Genomic DNA, 26,179 nt, shown 5'->3' with positions numbered 1-26,179 from the left:
GAAAAGCACATAATGGTGCCCACATGGGCTGATAGGCATAACTTGTTTGTGGCTTCACAACTTGTGATTAATGTGAATGTGGGTTAGAACCTTTATACACATGATTATGGACTTAACATTTGCAACAAAAATATATACATGTAATGGGGTCAGTTTGTTTTGGTTTTAGGGAGAGCAAATGGCTGAAAAATTGTAGTTTCCTGTCACCCAGGGGAACCCCCAGCTGTCACCCAGGGGAACACCCAGCTAATATCTGACAGTCTTACAGTAGCCCACACAGCTTATATTCCTTGTGAGCTCATACGCTCAGAAGGGACTGGATGGATGTGGCCACATTGCTACTATATTATGGTGCTGGGTGGCCATAGCTGGCAAACATGCTTCAGAGCCAGTGTAAATCCAAGCGTCAGAATGAGAGAGTTGTAGCTGGCTCTTCTGTGTACTGCCTTGGCTGTGTTCAATGTGTTAGCTGACCCATGATATATAAACTGTACATACTGAGTATCACACCCTGAGGGGAATTTTCAAAAGCCCTGTGTTGGCCTAATTCTGCTCCAACAGTGTAACACTCGTGTTTATTTCAGTGAGAGTAGAATTAGTGAAAGCTCAGAGCGTATGAAAAAGGTCACCTACTATATACACCTATTAAGCCTACACAGTTTGTGCACATGTACAGATGTATAATCCACATGCTTTTTTACAGCAGCATATTATTTGTTTAAGCCCAAAGAAAAGGTGGGCAGCAGTGGGGAAGAATACCTGCTGGAATCTTCTTTCTGCACGTGTGAGACTGTGTACGTGGTAAATGAAGGATTAGAAACCCTGTAACTGATGTAGCTGTTACAACGTAGGTTTCTGTTACATTAATATGTATAGTATAAAAGCAATACAAGGGGAAGGAAAGTTTAGATTGGAAGAATTACACTGATACTGAATGGTTTGGTCTACAACACTTTCAAGTTTCAAGTACTGCTTAAAATGCTTTGTTTGCTTGCTAATATTAACTGGAAATATAAAAATACCTCATTTAGTGTAGAAATCACTATGGTTGACTAATAACTATTAAAACTTAAAAAGCCAGATTTCCAAACATGTTTGGCAACCAACAGCTCGTTTTTTAAAAAAAATAATAAATAAATAAAAAGGGAAGCTGATCTGTTGTGAAAATCTGATCTCAATTAAGGGTTGAACACTCATAAAGCTTGGCCTCAAAGTCGGGGTTTAAATAGAATCATAGAATCATAGAATATCAGGGTTGGAAGGGACCTCAGGAGGTCATCTAGTCCAACCCCCCGCTCAAAGCAGGACCAATCCCCAATTAAATCATCCCAGCCAGGGCTTTGTCAAGCCTGACCTTAAAAACCTCTAAGGAAGGAGATTCCACCACCTCCCTAGGTAACGCATTCCAGTGTTTCACCACCCTCCTAGTGAAAAAGTTTTTCCTAATATCTAACCTAAACCTCCCCCACTGCAACTTGAGACCATTACTCCTTGTCCTGTCCTCTTCCACCACTGAGAATAGTCTAGAACCATCCTCTCTGGAACCACCTCTCAGGTAGTTGAAAGCAGCTATCAAATCATAGAATCATAGAATATAAGGGTTGGAAGGGACCCCAGAAGGTCATCTAGTCCAACCCCCTGCTCGAAGCAGGACCAATTCCCAGTTAAATCATCCCAGCCAGGGCTTTGTCAAGCCTGACCTTAAAAACCTCTAAGGAAGGAGATTCTACCACCTCCCTAGGTAACGCATTCCAGTGTTTCACCACCCTCTTAGTGAAAAAGTTTTTCCTAATATCCAATCTAAACCTCCCCCACTGCAGCTTGAGACCATTACTCCTCGTTCTGTCATCTGATACCATTGAGAACAGTCTAGAGCCATCCTCTTTGGAACCCCCTTTCAGGTAGTTGAAAGCAGCTATCAAATCCCCCCTCATTCTTCTCTTCTGCAGGCTAAACAATCCCAGCTCCCTCAGCCTCTCCTCATAACTCATGTGTTCCAGACCCCTAATCATTTTTGTTGCCCTTCGCTGGACTCTCTCCAATTTATCCACATCCTTCTTGAAGTGTGGGGCCCAAAACTGGACACAGTACTCCAGATGAGGCCTCACCAATGTCGAATAGAGGGGAACGATCACGTCCCTCGATCTGCTCGCTATGCCCCTACTTATACATCCCAAAATGCCATTGGCCTTCTTGGCAACAAGGGCACACTGCTGACTCATATCCAGCTTCTCGTCCACTGTCACCCCTAGGTCCTTTTCCGCAGAACTGCTGCCTAGCCATTCGGTCCCTAGTCTGTAGCTGTGCATTGGGTTCTTCCGTCCTAAGTGCAGGACCCTGCACTTATCCTTATTGAACCTCATCAGATTTCTTTTGGCCCAATCCTCCAATTTGTCTAGGTCCTTCTGTATCCTATCCCTCCCCTCCAGCGTATCTACCACTTCTCCCAGTTTAGTATCATCCGCAAATTTGCTGAGAGTGCAATCCACACCATCCTCCAGATCATTTATGAAGATATTGAACAAAACCGGCCCCAGGACCGACCCTTGGGGCACTCCACTTGATACCGGCTGCCAACTAGACATGGAGCCATTGATAACTACCCGTTGAGCCTGACAATCTAGCCAGCTTTCTACCCACCTTGTAGTGCATTCATCCAGCCCATACTTCCTTAACTTGCTGACAAGAATACTGTGGGAGACCGTGTCAAATACATCCACTGCTTTCCCTTCATCCACAGAACCAGTAATCTCATCATAGAAGGCGATTAGATTAGTCAGGCATGACCTTCCCTTGGTGAATCCATGCTGGCTGTTCCTGATCACTTTCCTCTCATGCAAGTGCTTCAGGATTGATTCTTTGAGGACCTGCTCCATGATTTTTCCAGGGTCTGAAGTGAGGCTGACTGGCCTGTAGTTCCCAGGATCCTCCTTCTTCCCTTTTTTAAAGATTGGCACTACATTAGCCTTTTTCCAGTCATCCGGGACTTCCCCGGTTCGCCATGAGTTTTCAAAGATAATGGCCAATGGCTCTGCAATCACAGCCGCCAGTTCCTTCAGCACTCTCGGATGCAACTCGTCCGGCCCCATGGACTTGTGCACGTCCAGCTTTTCTAAATAGTCCCTAACCACCTCTTTCTCCACAGAGGGCTGGCCATCTATTCCCCATTTTGTGATGCCCAGCGTAGCAGTCTGGGAGCTGACCTTGTTAGTGAAAACAGAGGCAAAAAAAGCATTGAGTACATTAGCTTTTTCCACATCCTCTGTCACTAGTTTGCCTCCCTCATTCAGTAAGGGGCCCACACATTCCTTGGCTTTCTTCTTGTTGCCAACATACCTGAAGAAACCCTTCTTGTTACTCTTGACATCTCTGGCTAGCTGCAGCTCCAGGTGCGATTTGGTCCTCCTGATAACATTCCTACATGCCCGAGCAATATTTTTATACTCTTCCCTGGTCATATGTCCAACCTTCCACTTCTTGTAAGCTTCTTTTTTATGTTTAAGATCCGCTAAGATTTCACCATTAAGCCAAGCTGGTCGCCTGCCATATTTACTATTCTTTCGACTCATTGGGATGGTTTGTCCCTGTAACCTCAACAGGGATTCCTTGAAATACAGCCAGCTCTCCTGGACTCCTTTCCCCTTCAAGTTAGTCCCCCAGGGGATCCTGGCCATCCGTTCCCTGAGGGAGTCGAAGTCTGCTTTCCTGAAGTCCAGGGTCCGTATCGTGCTGCTTACCTTTCTTCCCTGCGTCAGGATCCTGAACTCAACCAACTCATGGTCACTGCCTCCCAGATTCCCATCCACTTTTGCTTCCCCCACTAATTCTACCCGGTTTGTGAGCAGCAGGTCAAGAAAAGCGCCCCCCCTAGTTGGCTCCTCTAGCACTTGCGCCAGGAAATTGTCCCTTACGCTTTCCAAAAACTTCCTGGATTGTCTATGCACCGCTGTATTGCTCTCCCAGCAGATATCAGGAAAATTAAAGTCACCCATGAGAATCGGGGCATGCGATCCAGTAGCTTCCGTGAGCTGCCGGAAGAAAGCCTCATTCTTCTCTTCTGCAGACTAAACAATCCCAGTTCCCTCAGCCTCTCCTCATAACTCATGTGTTCCAGACCCCTAATCATTTTTGTTGCCCTTCGCTGGACTCTCTCCAATTTCTCCACATCCTTCTTGAAGTGTGGGGCCCAAAACTGGACACAGTACTCCAGATGAGGCCATACCAATGTCGAATAGAGGGGAACGATCACGTCCCTCGATCTGCTCGCTATGCCCCTACTTATACATCCCAAAATGCCATTGGCCTTCTTGGCAACAAGGGCACACTGCTGACTCATATCCAGCTTCTCGTCCACTGTCACCCTTAGGTCCTTTTCCGCAGAACTGCTGCCTAGCCATTCGGTCCCTAGTCTGTAGCTGTGCATTGGGTTCTTCCGTCCTAAGTGCAGGACCCTGCACTTATCCTTATTGAACCTCATCAGATTTCTTTTGGCCCAATCCTCCAATTTGTCTAGGTCCCTCTGTATCCTATCACTGCCCTCCAGCGTATCTACCACTCCTCCCAGTTTGGTATCATCCGCAAATTTGCTGAGAGTGCAATCCACACCATCCTCCAGATCATTTATGAAGATATTGAACAAAACCGGCCCCAGGACCGAGCCCTGGGGCACTCCACTTGACACCGGCTGCCAACTAGACATGGAGCCATTGATCACTACCCGTTGAGCCCGACAATCTAGCCAACTTTCTACCCACCTTATAGTGCATTCATCCAGCCCATACTTCTTTAACTTGCTGACAAGAATACTGTGGGAGACCGTGTCAAAAGCTTTGCTAAAGTCAAGAAACAATACATCCACTGCTTTCCCTTCATCCACAGAACCAGTAATCTCATCATAGAAGGTGATTAGATTAGTCAGGCATGACCTTCCCTTGGTGAATCCATGCTGACTGTTCCTGATCACTTTCCTCTCATGTAAGTGCTTCAGGATTGATTCTTTGAGGACCTGCTCCATGATTTTTCCGGGGACTGAGGTGAGGCTGACTGGCCTGTAGTTCCCAGGATCCTCCTTCTTCCCTTTTTTAAAGATTGGCACTAATTAGCCTTTTTACATTACATTTTTACATTACATTACATTACATTTACAAATACATTGCCCTAAGTTGACTTGACATAATCTTTCTTGAAGACCAGACCATGATACTCTCCTATGTGCACTTTAGCTCACTAGCAGTACATATGTTGTCCTGATAACTTGATTACATACACTTGGGAGGTATCTGCAAAGCTACTTCATTATTCACTTTCAAATCCCTCCTCAGTATTCTCTTTTGCCAGGATGCTTACCAAAAAATTGACAATGACTTGACAGTGGTTAGGCTGCTGGTTGTGTGCTGAGACATATCATACTAACCAGTATTGGCTCATTGTTTTATTATACTCCCCTGTCTGTCCATTTCTCTCACACTTGTTCCTGGAGGCAGGGACCATCTTTTTGTTCTGTTTGTACACACCTAGCACAACAAGGACCTGGTCCGTGCCTAGGGTTCCTAGGTGCCACACTAATCCAAATATGCATATTATAAATACAGTTGAGATCTTTCTCTCAAGTACATATCCATATTGAGTACATGGTGGTGTGGTGTGGCATAAGAGGTATTACTGGTATGAGCTTGATAGAAAATTACTTATGTATCACTGCCACTTCCGTTCTACGAAGGTCAGCCCAAATGAGTACTGGTAGAATTTTATCATTACACATTATTCTGTAAACTCCACAAGTATAGTCCATTTTAGCAAAGTGTTCGTTTTCCAGAACTTATCGGGACTGATTTTTTTTATCCCACCTGTAAAGCCAGATGACTCAGTTGCCATGATTACAACTACTCAGAACAAAGAAGGAGAAATGAAAGTAACTTCGCTGCACACCATTTTTGCAGGATTTTGCAGGGGTAGAAGGTCAATATTTCAGGAACCTGAGTGCCTTCCCCTCCTAAAGATAAAGCTTCCATTTCTAGATATGTAGGTTTATGAGCTACTAGACTTGAAACTTGTCACTGGTGCAGCATTGAATACTCTTCTGTATTGTTGTGCAGATGCAGTTTTGTGGAGAATATTTCATATTGGAAGGGAAGGAAGGGGCCATTTCTGTTTGAGTTCTTAAATGTACATTTGGAATGTTTGCAATAGCCTCTGGACAAAGACTAATACTAGTGAGGAAGGAGCTCTGCTTTTATACTGCTCAGCTCCCAGTTAGGGGCCAATCCCTTGTTACACCACTGCTGAGTTCAGATTCTCAAAAGTGTGGGGGCCAAGGCCCCCTGTTTAAAAATGGGAGCAATAGCTATTTGGTTCCCATCTTCAGTGCCCATGATCAGAATCTATTGTTGTAATGCATTGAAAGGCATGTTTTTGTGTGTTTAGTACAAAGTCATAGTAGGCTTAGCACAGCAGATGTGATTTTTGAAAATAATAGAAAATTATTTCTGCTGGAATGTGATTCATTGCTGGGACCTTATCTGGTAAGTAGAGATGAATTCTTTCTAAAATTCTAACTTAAATGTTTTGTAAGCAGCTTTTCTCTTGATTAGTGTTCAGTTTGGGAGTGTGGATGAGTTTTGTTTACTAGTAAACATTACTGTTGTATAAATCTATACACATTTATCTATAACACTCCTGGGGGAATTCTCCATTACTGCGCATGTGCAGAGTTTATGTACCCTGCAGAAAATAGATTCTGTTGGACAAGCACTGCAATTAAACCTTTTGCACACCAAGGACTTCTGAGGCCCCAGAACAGAGGGCAGCCAGCTCATGGGCTGGAGCAGTCAGCTGCAGATAGGGAGGGACAGTGGCTCTGTTCTTCATGGTGCTCTGCCCATGGGGCCAGGTAAGGAGGCATAGAATACGGGTGGGGGATGGAAAGAGCAGGACACATGGAGCCGCTGAGGGGGTCTCAGACTAGGATTCAGAAGGACTATTTGAGGGCACACTGTGGCAGGGGCACAAGAGCTAGTTGGGTGACAGCATTGAGCCAGAGGCTGAATGGGAGTGGAGGTGCAGGACCACATAGGAACGTGTGTGTGGCTGAGTAGGGGTTCAGGGCCACATGGCATCGGGGCTGGAGCACCCACAGGGAAAAATCAGTGGGTGCTCTGCACCCACCGGCAGCCAAGCTCCCTGTCCCACCTCTCCGAATCTGCTTCCTCCCTGAGCGCACTGCGTCTCCGCTCCCCCCTACCTCCTCCCCAGTGCTTGCTGCTGTCAAACAGCTGTAGCAAGCACTGGGGAGGAGCAGAAATGTGGCATGCTCAGGGAGGAGGTGGGGAAGAGGCGGGGCCGGGGTCGGGATTTGGGGAAGGAGTTGAATGGGGCAGGGAGGGGGCAGAGTTGGGGTGGGGATTTTGGGGAAAGGGTTGGAATGGGGCAGGAGGAGGCGGGACAGGGGTGGAGTCGGGGTGGGGGCTGGGGTTGGCGGGGGTCGAGCACCCACTGGCACAAGAAGAATTCAGCACCTCTACCACATGGGGGTGGGGGGAGAAGGTGCAGGGACACATGGGGACAGGGGCAGAAGTGCCTGACTTAATGTGCGAGGCTAGGAGTCAGCCAGTGTCTGCAAGGGAGAGGCTCTCTAACACCTTCCCGCCTCCAACCCCACCCCCCCACTCTATACTATTTCCACCTATTCTCAATAACCCTCCAGGCTCCTTCCCAGCAATTATTTCCCTATCCTTCTCCATTACCCCTGACTCCCACAAACTTTTGCACTGCTTCTGGGGGATGCAGGAAATATGTTCTTCTTTGTAGTTTAGATGAATTATTACTCAAAGTTTTGTATTAATATGCCTAGTAAGGAATCCATTTGTCAAAAAAATTTTCCTGAATCTCTTTTGTTGTCTATATTGTTCCAGACATACTTGCTGACACGTATTTTAAAATAAATTACCAAAATAATTGAAACTGGCATGATTATATTGTTGTTTTGACAAATAAAATATATGTAGAATTTTGCAGAATTTTAAAATATTGTGTGCAGAATTTTTAATTTTTTTGTGCAGAAGTCCCCCAGGAGTACTAGAAGAGCTTATATGTACATTCTTCGTTGTTTCTCATTGCATGCATATTAGTGTGTACAAAACATATTAATTCAAATATTTGCAAAGCATAACATAATTCTACTTAATAGTTCTGAAGTGAATTACTTGATATTAAATTTAGTTGAAAATGTACATTTCATCAAAGGTTTTTTCATTTGTGCTCACATCTAGAGAAGTAACATGGAGTAACTCAGCCAGAGGTTATGGGTCTTTTATGGGAGTGGGTGGGCAAGGTTTTGTGGCATGCAGTATGCAGGAGGTTGGACTAGATTATCATGATGGTTCCTTTTGACCTTAAAATCTGAGTCTGAGTAACCCTTCCCAACTATTAATTTGTAGACTGACTATCTCGTGTTTTCTTCATTGTGTAGACTGCCTCACTTGAACTAACAGCAGTAATGTACAAAATGGGGAAAACTAATCTCTAGTGACTTCAAAAGTGTCTTGAAAATTCAGTATCCAAAAGATGTAGGGAGGTGACATGGAGTATGGTAAATTTAAACATTGTAACAGTTAATTAGGTGGCAGATAAACTTTAATTTATTTTACCTTTTTTATCAAAAAATCTACCAAATAGCATTATGCGGCCAGCTGGTTGGATAAGATTCTGAGGCCACCGCAAGAGTACATATAGCCAGTACTCTCTATTGTTTCACGTGTTAATTCTTTTTCAACATCCTTACTGTTGATTGCATTATTCTGTCAGTGAACTTTTTTATAGGTTTCAGAGGAACAGCCGTGTTAGTCTGTATTCGCAAAAAGAAAAGGAGTACTTGTGGCACCTTAGAGACTAACCAATTTATTTGAGCATGAGCTTTCGTGAGCTACAGCTCACTTCATCAGATGTGTACCGTGGAAACTGCAGCAGACTTTATATACACACAGAGAATATGAAACAATACCTCCTCCCACCCCACTGTCCTGCTGGTAATAGCTTATCTAAAGTGATCAACAGGTGGGCCATTTCCAGCACAAATCCAGGTTTTCTCACCCTCCACCCCCCCACACAAATTCACTCTCCTGCTGGTGCTAGCCCATCCAAAGTGACAACTCTTTACATAATCAAGTCGGGCTATTTCCTGCATAGATCAAGGTTTTTCTCACATCCCCCCCACCCCCATACACACCCAAACTCACTCTCCTGCTGGTAATAGCTCATCTAAACTGACCTCTCTTCAGGTTTAAATCCAAGTTAAACCAGAACATCTGGGGGGGGGGGGGTAGGAAAAAACAAGAGGAAACAGGCTACCTTGCATAATGACTTAGCCACTCCCAGTCTCTATTTAAGCCTAAATTAATAGTATCCAATTTGCAAATGAATTCCAATTCAGCAGTTTCTCGCTGGAGTCTGGATTTGAAGTTTTTTTGTTTTAAGATAGCGACCTTCATGTCTGTGATTGCGTGACCAGAGAGATTGAAGTGTTCTCCGACTGGTTTATGAATGTTATAATTCTTGACATCTGATTTGTGTCCATTTATTCTTTTACGTAGAGACTGTCCAGTTTGACCAATGTACATGGCAGAGGGGCATTGCTGGCACATGATGGCATATATCACATTGGTGGATGTGCAGGTGAACGAGCCTCTGATAGTGTGGCTGTTGTTATTAGGCCCTGTGATGGTGTCCCCTGAATAGATATGTGGGCACAATTGGCAACGGGCTTTGTTGCAAGGATAAGTTCCTGGGTTAGTGGTTCTGTTGTGTGGTATGTGGTTGTTGGTGAGTATTTGCTTCAGGTTGCGGGGCTGTCTGTAGGCAAGGACTGGCCTGTCTCCCAAGACTTGTGAGAGTGTTGGGTCATCCTTTAGGATAGGTTGTAGATCCTTAATAATGCGTTGGAGGGGTTTTAGTTGGGGGCTGAAGGTGACCGCTAGTGGCGTTCTGTTATTTTCTTTGTTAGGCCTGTCCTGTAGTAGGTAACTTCTGGGAACTCTTCTGGCTCTATCAATCTGTTTCTTTACTTCTGCAGGTGGGTATTGTAGTTTTAAGAAAGCTTGACAGAGATCTTGTAGGTGTTTGTCTCTGTCTGAGGGGTTGGAGCAAATGCGGTTGTATCGCAGAGCTTGGCTGTAGACGATGGATCGTGTGGTGTGGTCAGGGTGAAAGCTGGAGGCATGCAGGTAGGAATAGCGGTCAGTAGGTTTCCGGTATAGGGTGGTGTTTATGTGGCCATTGTTAATTAGCACTGTAGTGTCCAGGAAGTGGATCTCTTGTGTGGACTGGACCAGGCTGAGGTTGGTGGTGGGATGGAAATTGTTGAAATCATGGTGGAATTCCTCAAGGGCTTCTTTTCCATGGGTCCAGATGATGAAGATGTCATCAATATAGCGCAAGTAGAGTAGGGGCTTTAGGGGACGAGAGCTGAGGAAGCGTTGTTCTAAATCAGCCATAAAAATGTTGGCATACTGTGGGGCCATGCGGGTACCCATAGCAGTGCCGCTGATCTGAAGGTATACATTGTCCCCAAATGTGAAATAGTTATGGGTAAGGACAAAGTCACAAAGTTCAGCCACCAGGTTAGCCGTGACATTATCGGGGATAGTGTTCTTGACGGCTTGTAGTCCATCTTTGTGTGGAATGTTGGTGTAGAGGGCTTCTACATCCATAGTAGCCAGGATGGTGTTATCAGGAAGATCACCGATGGATTGAAGTTTCCTCAGGAAGTCAGTGGTGTCTCGAAGGTAGCTGGGAGTGCTGGTAGCGTAGGGCCTGAGGAGGGAGTCTACATAGCCAGACAATCCTGCTGTCAGGGTGCCAATGCCTGAGATGATGGAGCGCCCAGGATTTCCAGGTTTATGGATCTTGGGTAGTAGATAGAATATCCCAGGTCGGGGTTCCAGGGGTGTGTCTGTGCGGATTTGATCTTGTGCTTTTTCAGGAAGTTTCTTGAGCAAATGCTGTAGTTGCTTTTGGTAACTCTCAGTGGGATCATAGGGTAATGGCTTGTAGAAACTCGTGTTGGAGAGCTGCCGAGCAGCCTCTTGTTCATATTCCGACCTATTCATGATGACAACAGCACCTCCTTTGTCAGCCTTTTTTATTATGATGTCAGAGTTGTTTCTGAGGCTGTGGATGGCATTGCGTTCCGCATGGCTGAGGTTATGGGGCAAGTGATGCTGCTTTTCCACAATTTCAGCCCGTGCACGTCGGCGGAAGCACTCTATGTAGAAGTCCAGTCTGCTGTTTCGACCTTCAGGAGGAGTCCATCTAGAATCCCTCTTTCTGTAGTGTTGGCAGGGAGACCTCTGTGGATTAGTATGTTGTTCAGAGGTATTTTGGAAATATTCCTTGAGACGGAGACGTCGAAAATAGGATTCTAGGTCACCACAGAACTGTATCATGTTCGTGGGGGTGGAGGGGCAGAAGGAGAGGCCCCGAGATAGAACAGCTGCTTCTGCTGGGCTGAGAGTATAGTTGGATAGGTTAACAATATTGCTAGGTGGGGTGAGGGAACCATTGCTGTGGCCCCTTGTAGCATGTAGTAGTTTAGAAAGTTTAGTGTCTTTTTTCTTTTGTAGAGAAGCAAAGTGTGCGTTGTAAATGGCTTGTCTAGTTTTAGTAAAATCCAGCCACGAGGAAGTTTGTGTGGAAGGTTGGTTCTTTATGAGAGTATCCATTTTTGAGAGCTCATTCTTAATCTTTCCCTGTTTGCTGTAGAGGATCTTGATCAGGTGATTCCGCAGTTTCTTTGAGAGCGTGAGGCACAAGCTGTCAGCGTAGTCTGTGTGGTATGTAGATTGTAATGGATTTTTGACCTTCAGTCCTTTTGGTACGATGTCCATCTGTTTGCATTTGGAAAGGAAGATGATGTCTGTCTGTATCTGTACAAGTTTCTTCATGCAGATTTCCACTCCATACGGCTAAATGCAGTGCCTTGCATAATGACAGGTTTCAGAGTAGCAGCCGTGTTAGTCTGTATTCGCAAAAAGAACAGGAGGACTTGTGGCACCTTAGAGACTAACCAATTTATTTGAGCATGAGCTTTCGTGAGCCACAGCTCTTTGTTTTGTGATTAAAACCTTTGTTTAAAAATCTGAATAAAACAGTTTATGCATTTTAAAAAAATTCTTTCTACGTGTGTTATTTTACTTTGATAGGCTGATGCTTTATGCTGCTTCACAAGTCTTCTGACATCAAAGATGATAGGCTTCCTTTAAAAAATTCATCACAGTCTGAAAGAGTCTCACGCAGAGCTCCTCCTTTTGGTTAAGATTAACAACCCTAAGGTTAGCTTGTTATTTCAGTATCGACCTGATTGCAGTCAGAATGTTGTAGGCTGATGAGGAGGAATAGAAAGAGGAATAGGCAAAATGTGTTAATCATGCTGGCTGCAGGAGCTTGAGGACAAAAATCAAAAGGACGCTGCTGCAGAAGAACATTTAAGATTTTCTCCTTTTTCCTTGTAAAGAAACTATTCTTGGTTCCATTAAAAAAAAAATTAGATGGTATGTCTTGCTCAGCCATCAAAATATAAAATGTAACAATATAAGTCCATTACTTTTCAAACACCTTCATAACTCTCCCCCTTAGTAGAGTATAAGGGGGTAGCCGTGTTAGTCTGTATCCACAAAAACAACAAGGAGTGTGGTGGCACCTTAAAGACTAACAGATTTACTTGAGCATAAGCTTTCGTGGGTAAAAACCTCACTTCTTCAGAACCCTTAGTAGAGGTTGTTTAAAGAGAACTTGCAGTCAAATACCTACCTTGCACCTACATTGTATTAAGCTGCCATAATTGTTTGTTTCCATATAACCATTGTCATAACTGGTTATGGCCTATTAAACATGAGAATGAATGGAAAAAAGAGGAAATGGAATATGTGAGCATTAGCTTTAGTAAGGGAATGAGCCTTGGTAACAAGCATGACCTAAATGGGAGTGAAAAAAGCATAAAAATCCACACTTTGAAATTAAAAGGAAAAAAATTAAACTCTTACTATACCGTATAGTTTAATAGCCATTATAATTACATATACTGTACTATTAGAGAGGACAACCATTGTTTGACATTCAAAAGCACTTGTATCTTGAAAAGGAAACACTAGCATTGTTTTCTTAGATCTGTATTACATTAAATGATGCCTTCTCAGCTAAGAGCTTTGTATAAAAATAAAGGTTTAGGATGCCTTGCTAAGAATTTTTTTATCTTTCATAAATGAAATTGTAATGAAGTTAGCATATTTATCAGTTCTTATTTTCATCAGGCATTTTTTTTCTTCCTGGTTTTAGGTTTATAAAGGGACTAACGTAGTTAATTTTCTAAATGTAAATGTGATGGCCTAGGACCTTCCTACCTGAGGCATTGCCTCTGCCTATGTAATCAGTAGAGGCATGTTCACTACAGCCTCCTCATTTAGACAGAAGAGGTGGTTTGCTGACAGGCCATTTTGCATAAGGGACCTTAACTTCTGCATTCATTCCTCCCTTGATATGAAAAGCCCAAATTAGTTGAGGTATGCGGCAAAGGCCATTTTGTTTTCCCAAGCATTTAAGGAGAGTGAGGATGGGGAGAATTGAACTTTTTAATACAGAAAATAGGAAATAACTCGTGAGGTGACTTGGCAAATGTTGGTTTTTCATTGGTAGCCACTTGAATTTGTTTGGGGTTACTTAATTTAATCTCTTGCAGACAAAAGAATTGCCTACGGTGAATTGAGGCCTTACTTAGTGGACGATTGCATAGTTGTACAAGAGCTCAGACCAGTGACTTAATGCAAAACCCTGTGGCCTGAGGCAGAGCTTAGGTTTAGATTCTGGATTGCTGTTAACCTCCAGCACAATATTATTCTTATCCAGATGCCTTCTCTTATTCCTTCATTGCACATTGATTTGTAGTGACAAACAGTGGACGGAAAGCAGTCTGTCTTTATCTCTAGATAAGAAAAGAGAGTGAAATATCTCGTTTTATTGAACTGAACTGTTCTGGTGACCTAATTTCCCTTTATTCCACAAAGGAAGTTTGCTCCAAGAGGCAACTACCTGGAGTGATACTTTGCCTCTAGAGTTTAACCTACAAGGATATTAACTGTACCACATTATACACAATATTAAGGCTGTGACACGTGCTAACAAAATCAAGGAATTTCATTGTAGAGCCTTAAAATGGTTGGATATCTTCTGGCACTAAAGCAAAACGGAGGAATGTAAAGAAAGTTACACTCAAAGAGTTCAACTCACTGCCTAAAAAACTGTATCCATCTAAAATGAGGACTCATGACAATGCAACAGAACCATAATTATGTAGGATAAGCTAAATGATGTATAGTTTTTGGAACTTTTCAAATGCCAAGAAGGGAAGAATGGAACATCCCATGGCTTTCAACATGTATATAATGGAGAGTAGCGATAGGCAGTTTCTACAATGATTAACATTATAAGAGTATTGAATTTTTAAAATAGTTTAAAAAACCCATAATCATGACAAAAAGCTATATCCAAAGTGCTATATTATACTGTGTGTTTGCTTAAGAAGGGAGTTTCATCTTGATATAACTTCATTAAAGATGAGCATTAGAAATATTACTTGATATATTTAACTTTTAGAGTGGTAGCCATGTTAGTCTGTATCAGCAAAAACAATGAGGAGTCCTTGTGGCACCTTTGAGACTAACGAATGTATTTGGACATAAGCTTTCGTGGGCTAAAACGCACTTCATCAGATGCATGGAGTGAAAAATACAGAATATATATTATAGCATGTGAAAAGATGAGTTGCCTTACCAAGGGGGGGGGAGGAGGAGTCAGGGCTAATGAGCCAATTCAGTTAAGGTGGAAGTGGACTGTTTTCAACAGTTGACAAGAAGGGATGAATACCAAGGGAGGGAAAATTACTTTTGTCGTACTAACAAGGCCAATGTAATCAAGGTGGATGTCGCCCAGTTCCAACAGTTGACAAGAAGGTGTGAGTATCAGCAGAGGGAAAATTACTTTTTGTAGTGACTCATCCACTCCCAGTCTTTATTTAGGTCTCATTTGATGGTGTCCAGTTTGCAAATTAATTTCAGTTCTGCAGTTTCTTGTTGGAGTCTGTTTTTGAAGCTTTTTTGTTGAAGAATGGCCACTTTTAAGTCTATTATTGAGTGTCCAGGGAGATTGAAGTGTTCTCCTAATGGTTTTTGAATGTTACAATTCTTTGTCTGAATTGTGTCCATTTATTCTTTTGCGTAGAGACTGTCCGGTTTGGCCAATGTTTATGGCAGAGGGGCATTACTGGCACATGATGCTATATATTACATTGATAGATGTGCAGGTGAACGAGCCCCGATGGTGTGACTGATGTGGTTAGGACCTATGATGATGTCCCTTGAATAGATGTGCGGGCAGAGTTGGCAACGGGCTTTGTTGCAGGGATTGGTTCCTGGGTTAATGTTTTTGTTGTGTGGTGTATAGTTGCTGGTGAGTATTTGCTTCAGGTTGGGGGACTGTCTGTAAAAGAGGGCTAGCCTGTCTCCCAAGGTCTGTGAGAGTGAGGGATCGTCCTTCAGGATAGGTTGTAGATCCTTGATGTGCTGGAAAAGTTTTAGTTGGGGGCTGTAGGTGACTAGTGGCGTTCTGTTACTTTTTGTTGGGCCTGTCCTGTAGTAGGTGACTTCTGTGTACCCTTCTGGCTCTGTCAACTTTTAATTACTCGTTAGCCATAATCGTGGGTATTTAAAAGATCATCAAAAGGAATGTCATGAATGACCATCATGTCATAAAATATACTTGTCTTTGACAGTTGCCCTCCTATGCATTTGTCTGGTTCAGTTTCAGTGCTGATAGCTTTCAGAAAAGAATTAGAAGAAAGATTTCTATTGAATAATAGATATGCAGTTGCCCTTCATCATATAGTTGCTGAACCAACAAGAGGTGATGGCATTTTAGATTTGGTATTCATGAGTAGGGAGGACCTCATAGAACTGGTTGTAGAGGACAACCTTGGTTTGAGTAATCAAGAGCTAATTCAGTTTAAACTAAATGGAAAGATAAATAAAAATAGATTTGCAACTCCGTTTTTTTATTTCAAAAGAGCTAACTTCTTAAAAAAATAAGGGAATTAGGTAAGTGGACTGGACTGAAGAACTCAAAAATCTGAATGTGGAGGAGGCATAGAATTTTGTCAAAGTTGTGGAAACTATTTGAAGCCTGCATCCTGGAGAGGGGGAGAAAATATGTAGGGAAGGGTGCAGACCAAGCTGGATGAATAACCATCTCAAACAGGTGATTAAGAGAAAGCAGAAAACCTACAAGGAATGGAAAGTGAGTTGGATCATCAAGGAAAGCTACCTCTTGGAGGTCAGAAAGTGTAGAGATAAAGTGAGACCTACCCAAAGCCAAGAGGAGTTGGACCTTGCAAAAGGAATTAAAACCAATACTAAAATGTTCTATAGCTAAATAAAGTAAAAAAAAAAAAAAAAAAAAAAAACAAGGAAAGAATTGGGACTGCTAAATGCTGAGGATGGGGTGGAGATTAAAGATAATCTGTGCATGGCCTAACACCTAAACAAATACTTTGCTTCAGCTTTTAATAAGGTTATGAAGAGCTTAAGGATATTGGCAGTGTGGCTAATGGAAACGAGGATATGGAGGTAGAAATTACCATGTTAGAGGTGGAAGTCAAATTCAAACAGTTTAATGGGACTAAATCGGGGGGCCTGGATAATCTCCAGTGTGTGCCTTGCACGTGGAAAAGAATGTGAACCAGTCACTCCTTGATCTGCACAAGCTGGCAACTGACAAGAATGACCCTCATTTGTGTGACTTCATTGAAAATATTAAAGGAATTGGCACATAAAATTGTAAACCCAATAGCAAGGATTTTTAATAAATCTATAGACTCTGGGATCGTACCCTATGACTGGAGAATTGCTAATATAGTACCTGTTTTAAGAAAACCTAATCTGGGATACTACAGGCGTATTAGTTTGATCTGAATTGTATGCAAGGTCTTGGAATAAATTTTGAAAGAGAAATTACTTAAGGACATAGACGTTAACAGTCACTGGGATAAAACACAATATCGTTTTGTGAAAGATTTTGCCAGACCAATCTGATCTTCTCTGAGAAGATAACAGATTTTTTTAGACAAAGGAAATGCAGTAGATGACTTACTGAAATCCAGGTAGATTACATGTGATACAGTTCCACAGGGGAAATTTTTAGTTAAATTGGAGAAGATGGGAATTAATATGAGAATTGAAAGGTGGATAAGGAACTGGTTGAAGGGAAGACTACAATGGGTCATACTGAAAGGTGAACTGTCAGGCTGGAGGGAAGATACTAGTGGAGTTCCTCATGGATGGGTCTTGGGACCAATCTTATTTAACGTTTTCATTACTGACATTGGCTCAAAAAGTGGGAGTTTGCTAATAAAATTTGTGGATGACCCAAAGTTGGGAGGTATTGCAAATACGGAGGAGGGCTGGAATATCACAAAGAAGATCTGGATGACCTTGTAAACTGAAATAAAAGCAATGGGATGAAATTTAATAGTGCAAAGTTCAAGGTCATGCATTTAGGGACTAACAAGAATTTTTGCTATAAGATGGGGACTTATCAGTTGGAAGTGACAGTGGAAATGGAAGACCTGTGTGTTTTGGTTGATCAGAGGATGACCATGAGCCACCCATATGATGTGACCGTGGAAAAAAGGTAATGTAGTTCTATGGTACATCAGGGGAGGTATTTCCAGTAGAGAGAGGGAAGTGTTAGTACCATTATACAAGGCTCTGGTGAGACCTCATCTGGAATACTGTGTGCAATTATGGTCTCCCATCTTTAAGAAAGATTAATTTGAATGGGAACGGGGCAGAGAAGGAATACTAGGATGATCTGAGGAACGGAAAACCCACTTTATCAGAGGAGACTCAAAGAGTTTGGCTTGTTTAGATTACCAAAAGATGGTGGAGAGGAGATATGATTGCTCTCTACAAATACATCAGAGGGATAAATGCCAAGAAGGGAGAGGAGTTATTTAAGTTAAGCTCCAGTGTGGACACAAGAACAAATGGATATAAACTGGACGTCAACAAGTTTAAACTTGAAGTTAACCATCAGAGGAGTGAATGTCTGGAACAGTCTTCCAAGAGGAGCAGTGGGGGCAAAAAAACCCTAACTGCCTTCAAGACTGAGTTTAAGTTTATGGAGGAGATGGGATAAGACTGCCTACAATGGCCTGTAGCCAATCTGCAACTGCCAGCAGCAAATATCTCAAAATGGCAGGTGATGGGATACTAGATGGGGAGGGCTCTGACTTACTGCAGAGAATTCTTTCCCAGGTGTCTGGCTAGTAGGTCTTGCCCACGTGCTCGGGGTCTAACTGATTGCCATATTTGAGGTCGGGAAGTAATTTTTCCATGTGTCAGATTGGCAAAGACCCTGGGAGTTTTTCACCTTACTCTGCAGCATGAGACACAGGTCAATTGCGGGTTTAAATTAGTGTGAATGGTGGATTCTCTGTAACTTGAAGTCTTTAAACCATGATTTGAGGACTTCAGTAACTCCGCAGGGGTTGAGAGTCTCTTACAGGAGTTGGGTTGGGGGAGGTTCTGAGGCCTGCAATGTGCAGGAGGTCAGATGAGATGATCATGATGGTCTCTTCTGACCTTAAAGTGTCTGAGTCTATGAATGCATGCTAGTGTGGAAATTAACTGCTACTAAAGTACAACTGCCTTTTTTCCTTGTGATTTTTCATTTGGCTTGAAATTCAGTGTGTTGTTTCCTTCTGTCACCTGTTTATCCCTAATAGGTTTGGTCATGCAACTGATACATTGTTGGGCATCTTGTTAGATCAGCTGGGCATTTCTAGTTGCAGATTTAATAGGACACAGAGATGTGTTTGCCTTTGTATCTGAAAACAGCTTAAAGCCTGTTTTTTACAATGCTGTATTGCAGAAAGGGTGTGGCTTTTGCATTGTTACAGAAATGAATGACAAATCTTTAGAAGCAGTCTGGATAACTGGCTTGTGTCTTACAACTGGGAATGTCAGAATGATTGCAGTCTGCCAGAGTGTTTTCTGGAAGAGGTGTTAAGACTTAACTCAAGTGGAGAGAGAGATTCTCTTCTAGGAGCTTCATGTGTATGTAGGAGTCTGCCCAGAGTGGCCTTTCAGAATTAAAGCTTAAATGATCTACAATCAACCAGCAGCCAACTGGAAATATATGCGTTAACATTCGCTATATCCTTTCTGAGCTGTAACATGGAAAAATAGGTTTTCTGGCAACCTTTAAAAGAGTAAATTGTCTTAATTGTTATTAAGGGATAATTTTCTGAGCATTTTTAATCCTCCCCAGAGGCTCAAATGGAAGAGAGTAAAGGCCAAGTTAAAAATAATTTTAAAATATGAACCTCTGATAACCCGGGATGCTGAGGAAGTTAAAAATAGTTCTAGAAGCAGTTTGTATCTGTAGCAGGGGCTACTAACAATGGCCGGTACTTCGTGTTTTGATCATGTTGCTATTAATGTTAAATGTTCAAAAAGTAAAGTGTGCTAGAGGCTTATATTCAGCAGTGATTTAAAACTAAACTCGATTGTGTGCTTGGAAGTGGGAGACTGACGACACTGGCTAGAAGCAAAGCACATTTCGGAGAGGTGCACAGCAAACCTTCATATGGTTATGCTGATCCACCTGAGGCTGACCTGCTGTGTTCTAGTTCTAAGCCTCTCCTGTGCAGCATGGTTTGAGTGTGAAGTTAGAATTCAGGCAAGCGTAATGAGTTGTTACCTTAGTCTAATCTTATGGTAAAGTATCTTGGTTTGCGTAAGGCAAAAGACCCACCAAAATACTTTGAAGTTAAAGCATCTTCAAAAAATAGTTGTTTAAACACATGCAGTATTGGAGTAATTGACAAGTAGCATATAAGGGATGTTTCATAAATTAATATATACTAAAAGCCAATTAATATCCGTCTATAATATAGCTAGCAGAATTGTTTGTATCATGACTAATTGTGTGCGTTAACATTTTAAGGTGTCATTTTGCAGTAAATGTTAGTACAGTAGCTGTTTGTCCTTGAAGAGAAGCTAAAGGAGACCTGTTGGATCACTGAGTCTGCACATCTTCAAATATAAGATAAAGCTGGCTATCTTTGTTAGAACATGTATCCACTGTGATTTTTGGTAGAGTAGAGGGAGATCTGCGAGGAAGCCAGCAGACTTGGATTTGGATAGTTTAGTTCAATTCTTGGATATGCCACAGATTTCCTGTGTGACTTCAGACACCACAGTCTCTGCCACAGTTCCACACCTGTGAAATAAGGATACATTTTCCTGCCCCACAGGGAGATAGATATTTAAGTATTTCTGTTGTGCTCTGATACTAAATTGATGAAGGTTGTAGAAGTACCTTGATGGACTGCCCTTGAACTTGGCCAGTAGGCCACAAGAAGTGATGGTTTTATTTATTAGATATACATATTTGACATATTTAACTTGTTTTATAGCATTACTTCATTTGAAGGAATTCCCTGGAGGGAAAATGACTCCTTTAGCAAACAGTATTTTCCTGTTTTTTCTTGCTTTTAGTATGGACAGGGCCTTTGACATCGTACTTTTTGGTTCAGTGACATTTATTTAGACTTCACTGTGTGGTATGCAGCAATTTTTTTTTATAATTGTATGTATGTATTGTAAAACTAAACGTAAAGTTTACAAAGTTGTATTCCTGCTATGGTAATCTTACAGTACTTTGTTAGGGTGAAATACCTATATATTCAAGAATGCTCCGGGGAAGTTGGTAATAATATGGGGTAAATCCTTTGTCAATTATGGAGGGGAGCAATGACTGCACATTTGAATGCCAGCAAACTTGGTTGCATTGAAAGAAGTCTTATTTCAGTTAAAGGATGGTAAAAAATGCATGACTAGTCAGTCTGAACAGCAGATGAGTCCATCCACCACTGGTGGTCTCTTTGAAAGGGATTGTGTTTGTTCTTTGCTGAATGGTATCTGAACTACTCTTTAATATATGTACTCTCATAAGTGATGTAGATTGTAACAAACCCACAAGAATAACGTTTATTTGACTGAAATAGGATAAATTCTATTGTAACAAAATCCAAAACCTGTCTGCAGCTTTCCAAGTGTAATTAAATGTTTATGCTGCAGAGCTTTTCACATGTGCCATCCTTTCCATTGGGACCTACTATTTTTTTCTGGTGGGGAGAAGGAGTGGGACTTGTGAATAGATGCCGGCATATACAGTCAACAAGGGATGTAACTACTGTGTTTTATTTGAAAAGAATAGTGTGTTTAAAGAGAGGTTGAAAGAACACTTGTAGACTATTCATTTGTGCTTGAAAGTAGTTCCACTGAAGATTCAGTCATCTAAGACAGACAAAAATGGATTCTTCCACTTTGTAGTAAGAAACCTACTTGCATGGTACAGCACAGTGGAAATTGTGGCATGGATTATTTTTTTGGAAGAATTTGCAATAGCCAATGATGCTGAACACTAAAATGTCTAACCAATTTATTTGAGCATGAGCTTTCGTGAGCTACAGCTCACTTCTCACGAAAGCTCATGCTCAAATAAATTGGTTAGTCTCTAAGGTGCCACAAGTACTCCTTTTCTTTTTGCGAATACAGACTAACACGGCTGTTCCTCTGAAACTAAAATGTCTGTTAGGTTTTGTGAAGTGGTGTTGTAGTTGTGTTGGTCCCTCCCAAGATATTAGAGAGGCAAGATGGGTGAGGTAGTTTAAGCTGTGTAATCTTGAAAGCTTCTCTCACCAACAGAAGTTTGTTCAATAAAACATATTGCCTTACTGACTTTGTCTCTTAGAGTTATGTTAATATTTGGTGACACTATATTACCTAGTGAAGGTATTGTGTGTGCTTTCACAAATACTGTATGATTCAGGACTACTTTAGCCCTGAAAAGCTAGAAATATTAGTCTGGAAATGTTAAATTTATAATGGCTTGCAGTATAGCGGAGTGAAATGATTAAATGTGCTGTAACTTGCACTTATAGTAAATGACCGTTTAGGGGAGGAAGTGGCATTTTTAATATTCTGAAAAGCTTCATATAGATTTCAAAACTTTATCTTGCTATGGGAGTAGAGATGCAAACATCCACCCAGAAAAGATTGTAGAAATTGTGAATATTTTTTTTTTTAATCCGAGTGCATTGGTGTGACTGAAGTGTGCAAACTCTATCCTGGCAGCAAAATGAGCTGTAAAATACAGTGAATCATAATGTTACAAAAAGAAAGGTTAAATAGAAAGGCAAGGATGACCGATCTTAATTCACCCTATCATATGAAGTTATTTTAGAGGGTTCCAACTAGGATGACCAGATGTCCCGATTTTATAGGGACAGTCCAGATATTTGGGGCTTTTTCTTATATAGGTGCCTATTACCTCCTGTCCTGATTTTTCACACTTGCTATCTGGACACCCTAGTTCCAACTAGTGAATGATCTGTTAGATGTGTTACAATGCATGGGGACATTAACAACACAAGTCATGGCTGTAATACAGAATCCCGTTGTTTGAAGTTGCAGTAATTTTTTGCATGTAGGTGAGGCGGTTTGCCCAATACTAAGGTTATTGTAGCACTGAAATAGGTGCATCTGTTTTGATTTAGTTTTGAAGAAGGCACAATAGGGGCTATCATCTGCAAAACTTTGGTTTGCTTTCTTGGTTTTAATAAAATTTTCTTAGCTTCTCTAGTTTATGCCGTTTTTTCCCCAGATATGTGTTGCTTGTGAAGGGTGCCAGATTTAACAGCACTGGAAAATGAATTCACTCTATGCACCAGATAGGCCATGAGTAGAACCACTGGAAGCTCTCCCACAGTTTTTGACCTGCCAATGAGTTTCAACCCTGACCTGGTGGCATCTACAGGGATGAGAATATAGCTCATTCTGGATATCCTTTCCATTTTTGGCTTCTTAGAGACTATCCTCAATGCCAGTTAGTGCCCTTGGTAGTTGACTGAGAGTATGTGACAAACTCAACTTATTTTACCCACCAATCAGCTGTCTTTGGTAATACACAGTCATTACCCACTGACAAGGACTGGTTTAGAAATGGAGACCAACAGGTGAAAAGCTGCATATGCCATGGTGGGTTCCAGGTTTTTTTTTTTTAAATCCCTGAACATATTGATATCAACAAGTGGAGGAGGAATGACTGGAGGTGGTCTGAGATTTTGTAGGGCCATTAGATGAGTGACTGCACTTTGGAAGCAGTGATCTGGCTGGGGCAAGAGGTCCAATGAAGTGGATATTCACCCACAAAAGCTTATGCTCCAATACATCTGTTAGTCTGTAAGGTGCCTCAGGACTCTTTGCTGCTTTTACAGATCCAGACTAGCACGGCTACCCCCCTAATGTTTTCTCTATCTCTTGTTTGGGTCTCCTTTCCACTTTTAAAAAAGAAGCCCTTGCTGCTGTGCAATGGGCGTGTTTGGGTCGAGCCTAATCATTCCCCAGAAGAGCAGTAATCCACTCCAGCCTTTCAATCCTGCCGCTACTGCTTGAGGCTGAGCTCTCTCCGAACACCGTGCGGACTATCTGCTGTTCCTGATGCTGGGGGGACTCGGCGGTGCGCTGACTGCGGTTGGAGGGGATGTTTGTGTGGGGGTCGGGTTACTCTGGCCCTCCTGCAATTGGCGGCGGCGGGCGTTTTCATTTTAAACATCTCCCTCGCCTCAATTCGGGGCAGTTGATTGTAGGGATAATTCTGCGCAATTTTCCGTTCGGAGCGCGGAGGAGAGGGAAGATAAGCAGATTTATTCAGCAAAAAGGACACAATATGCCAACGTGCAATCCACTGTAAACAATGAAATTTGCAGGCTACTTCGGCTCCAACCCTATGAATACCAGATCCTGCTTCTCCTGAGCGATGCATTTCGGGATCTGCAGGAGGATGCATGCAGTTACTACATGGATTTTAAGCGGTGCTGCGAGTTATTTTAGGGGCGGCTGAGAGAGCTGGTTATTGCATAGATGGATGTCTTGGACCAGTCTAGCGGTGCCGAGAACCGGCGTGGAGCAGCTCCCTCCTGAGCCGGAGGGTTCGCGGGTAGGGTTGGTGATGTGAATCCCCTGCCTGCAAGCCCCTGCGCCCAGCAAAGTGACTTCGCTTTGGGGCCGCCCGAGCTCGGCTGGGGCGGGATTGGTTGGCGTCGCCGCGGTTTCTGTGGCTGTGCCGCGAAGGGAGCGCTCGTCGGGGCGGCCCCGGCATGGCTCGGCTGGCGGCGGCTGCCGCCTGACGGGAGGAGCGGGGCGGGAGCCATGTACCTCTTGGACAGCAGCGAGCCGCGCTCCGCCGCCGCCTCCCCCGAGAGGATGCAGCGGGGAACCCCCCAGCGGAAAACCGTCTACCGCATCTCGGTGACCATGGTGAAGAAGGAGCTGCTGGCAGCCGAGGGCAGCGGCCCCGGCCTGGAGCCGTCTCGACCCCGGCGGCGGGCGGGAGGCCAGCCGCCGGGCTCCGCCAGCCTGCCCCGGGCCGGGCTGTTGCTGGAGGAGGCCGAGGAGGAGGCCGAGGAGCTGCCGCCCAGTCCCTGCGGCTTCCGCACCTTCCGGACCCTGAGCACCGGGCAGCTGGAGCTGGGCCGGCTGCAGGTGGCCAGGCGCGCGGGGCGCCGCTCCCCCCCCGAGCTGCCCCGCAGGTGGCCGGGGCCGGCGGGGAGCGGGAGCAGCCCTCCCCCGGGGGGCGCTGTCGCGGGGCCGGGCTCGCGGGGGAGCCCGTGTGCGCTGGGAGCGGGCCCCGGGCCCGGCGGCGAGGGCCCCGGGGCGCCCCCGGAGCACGGGCTCGCAGCGCGGGGCGACCCCGCGGGCCGCCCGGCGGAGGCTGAACAGGGGCTGGGGGAGCCGGGCCGGCTGCGGCGGAGCTTCAGCTTCCGGCACTGGAGCGGCGGGGACCTGGCGCGGGCTCTCTGTCGGGACACGCGCCACAGCAGTTCGGGCTGCCTGGCCCCGCCGCCCGGGCCCGCGGCCGCCTCGCCGGCCGCCCGCGCCGAGCCGCCCGCGCCCGGCGCCGAGAAGCGCAACACGCTGGACGTGGGCGAGGTGCTGAGCAAGGCGGAGCCGCTCTCGGAGCTGGAGCGCTGGGAGCGCGGCAAAGGCAAGAACCGGACCCTGGATAACAGCGATCTGCAGCGGCTCTCCGAGCGCCTGGGCCGGGGCAGCCCCCCGAGCAGCGCCGCCTCCCACGAGCACAGGCTGCTTCGCTTCTTCAGCGGCATCTTCACCCGCAGGGGCGGCACCTCCACCCCCTTCGGCAGTCCCGGCGGCCGATCACCCAGGAGCAGCTTCTCCAGGCCCAGGGGCTACTTCAGCAGCCTCAGGAGAGCCACAGCGGATGTGCAGTCCAGCAGCGAGAGCATCAACGGCTCGCCCCACAAAGGTGCCCTTTCTTGTCTGTCGGGGAGCTTCGGGCGGGGGATGTTTGGGGATGAGACTCGCAGGGTGAATAATAGCACCCCTCTGAGGAGGAGACGTGCACTGGATCTCCTGCTGCTCCTCTTAACCTTATCGCCAGTTGCACTCATTCCTTTGCTCCAGTGTCTATTCAGCGCTGCCCGCCACCTTCTACTCAGGTGCAAGAGGTAACCGCTTATGATGAAGGCAGATTGCATAAGGAGTGAGGAAACACCTTCTTGTAGCTTTGTTCACTGGATAGGATAGGATAGTTGAATGTGACACAAGTGCAGCTTGGTCATTTATATAAGGGGGATAAAGAATGCCTGTGTTACTTTTTTATATAGGTTACTAGGTCACTCTGCTGTATTGTGGTTTAAAATCCTTTTGACCAGTTGGAGTATTAGAGAAACTGTGTTAAGTCTGTTCTAGAATACTTCCAGTATTGGTAAGTCTATTTTAACAGTATGATCGTGAGGACAGGCAAAGTATCTGTGTTTGTCCATAGATGGTTGGTGAAGCTAAAAAGCCATGCAGATATCAGCAATGCAAAATATTCCTTTTACACATTCCATGTAAATTAGAGCTTGCAGTAGTTAAGTATTATAAACTTACTTAGAAAATAACAGGGAGAACTTCTGGGACTCATTGCTATTAATCTTTTTGGAATACAAAAGTAAACTACCTTTCAGATTAAGTTCATGGAAAGTAAGTAGAATAGTTGGGATAGA

The 26,179-nt window shown here is 44.0% G+C and overlaps 2 protein-coding genes across 7 annotated transcripts in view; both read left to right on the top strand.

Annotated features, from left to right (window-relative positions):
* AGAP1 (ArfGAP with GTPase domain, ankyrin repeat and PH domain 1) overlaps nt 1-26,179 on the top strand; it is a 707,317-nt gene that overhangs the window by 139,287 nt on the left and 541,851 nt on the right. The window contains exon 1 of one of the 6 annotated variants that reach the window (XM_048870108.2): nt 25,030-25,434. The exons of the other annotated variants lie outside the window; for them this stretch is intronic. The gene's annotated coding sequence lies outside the window, so the exon portion shown is untranslated. Of the gene's footprint in view, nt 1-25,029; nt 25,435-26,179 lie in introns of those variants that run through there. 6 annotated transcript variants of the gene reach the window in all.
* On the top strand, nt 23,497-25,640 carry LOC142068496 (uncharacterized). The gene has a single exon (XM_075117642.1). It carries the CDS (start codon nt 24,318-24,320, stop codon nt 25,638-25,640), a length of 1,323 nt encoding a protein of 440 aa, XP_074973743.1. The 5' UTR covers nt 23,497-24,317.

The sequence above is a fragment of the Caretta caretta genome, chromosome 11 (genome assembly GCF_965140235.1).
Source record: "Caretta caretta isolate rCarCar2 chromosome 11, rCarCar1.hap1, whole genome shotgun sequence".
Classification (NCBI taxonomy): Eukaryota; Metazoa; Chordata; order Testudines; family Cheloniidae; genus Caretta; species Caretta caretta.
Note: the sequence above shows the minus strand (reverse complement) of the source record. Positions and strands in the feature narration are given on the sequence as shown.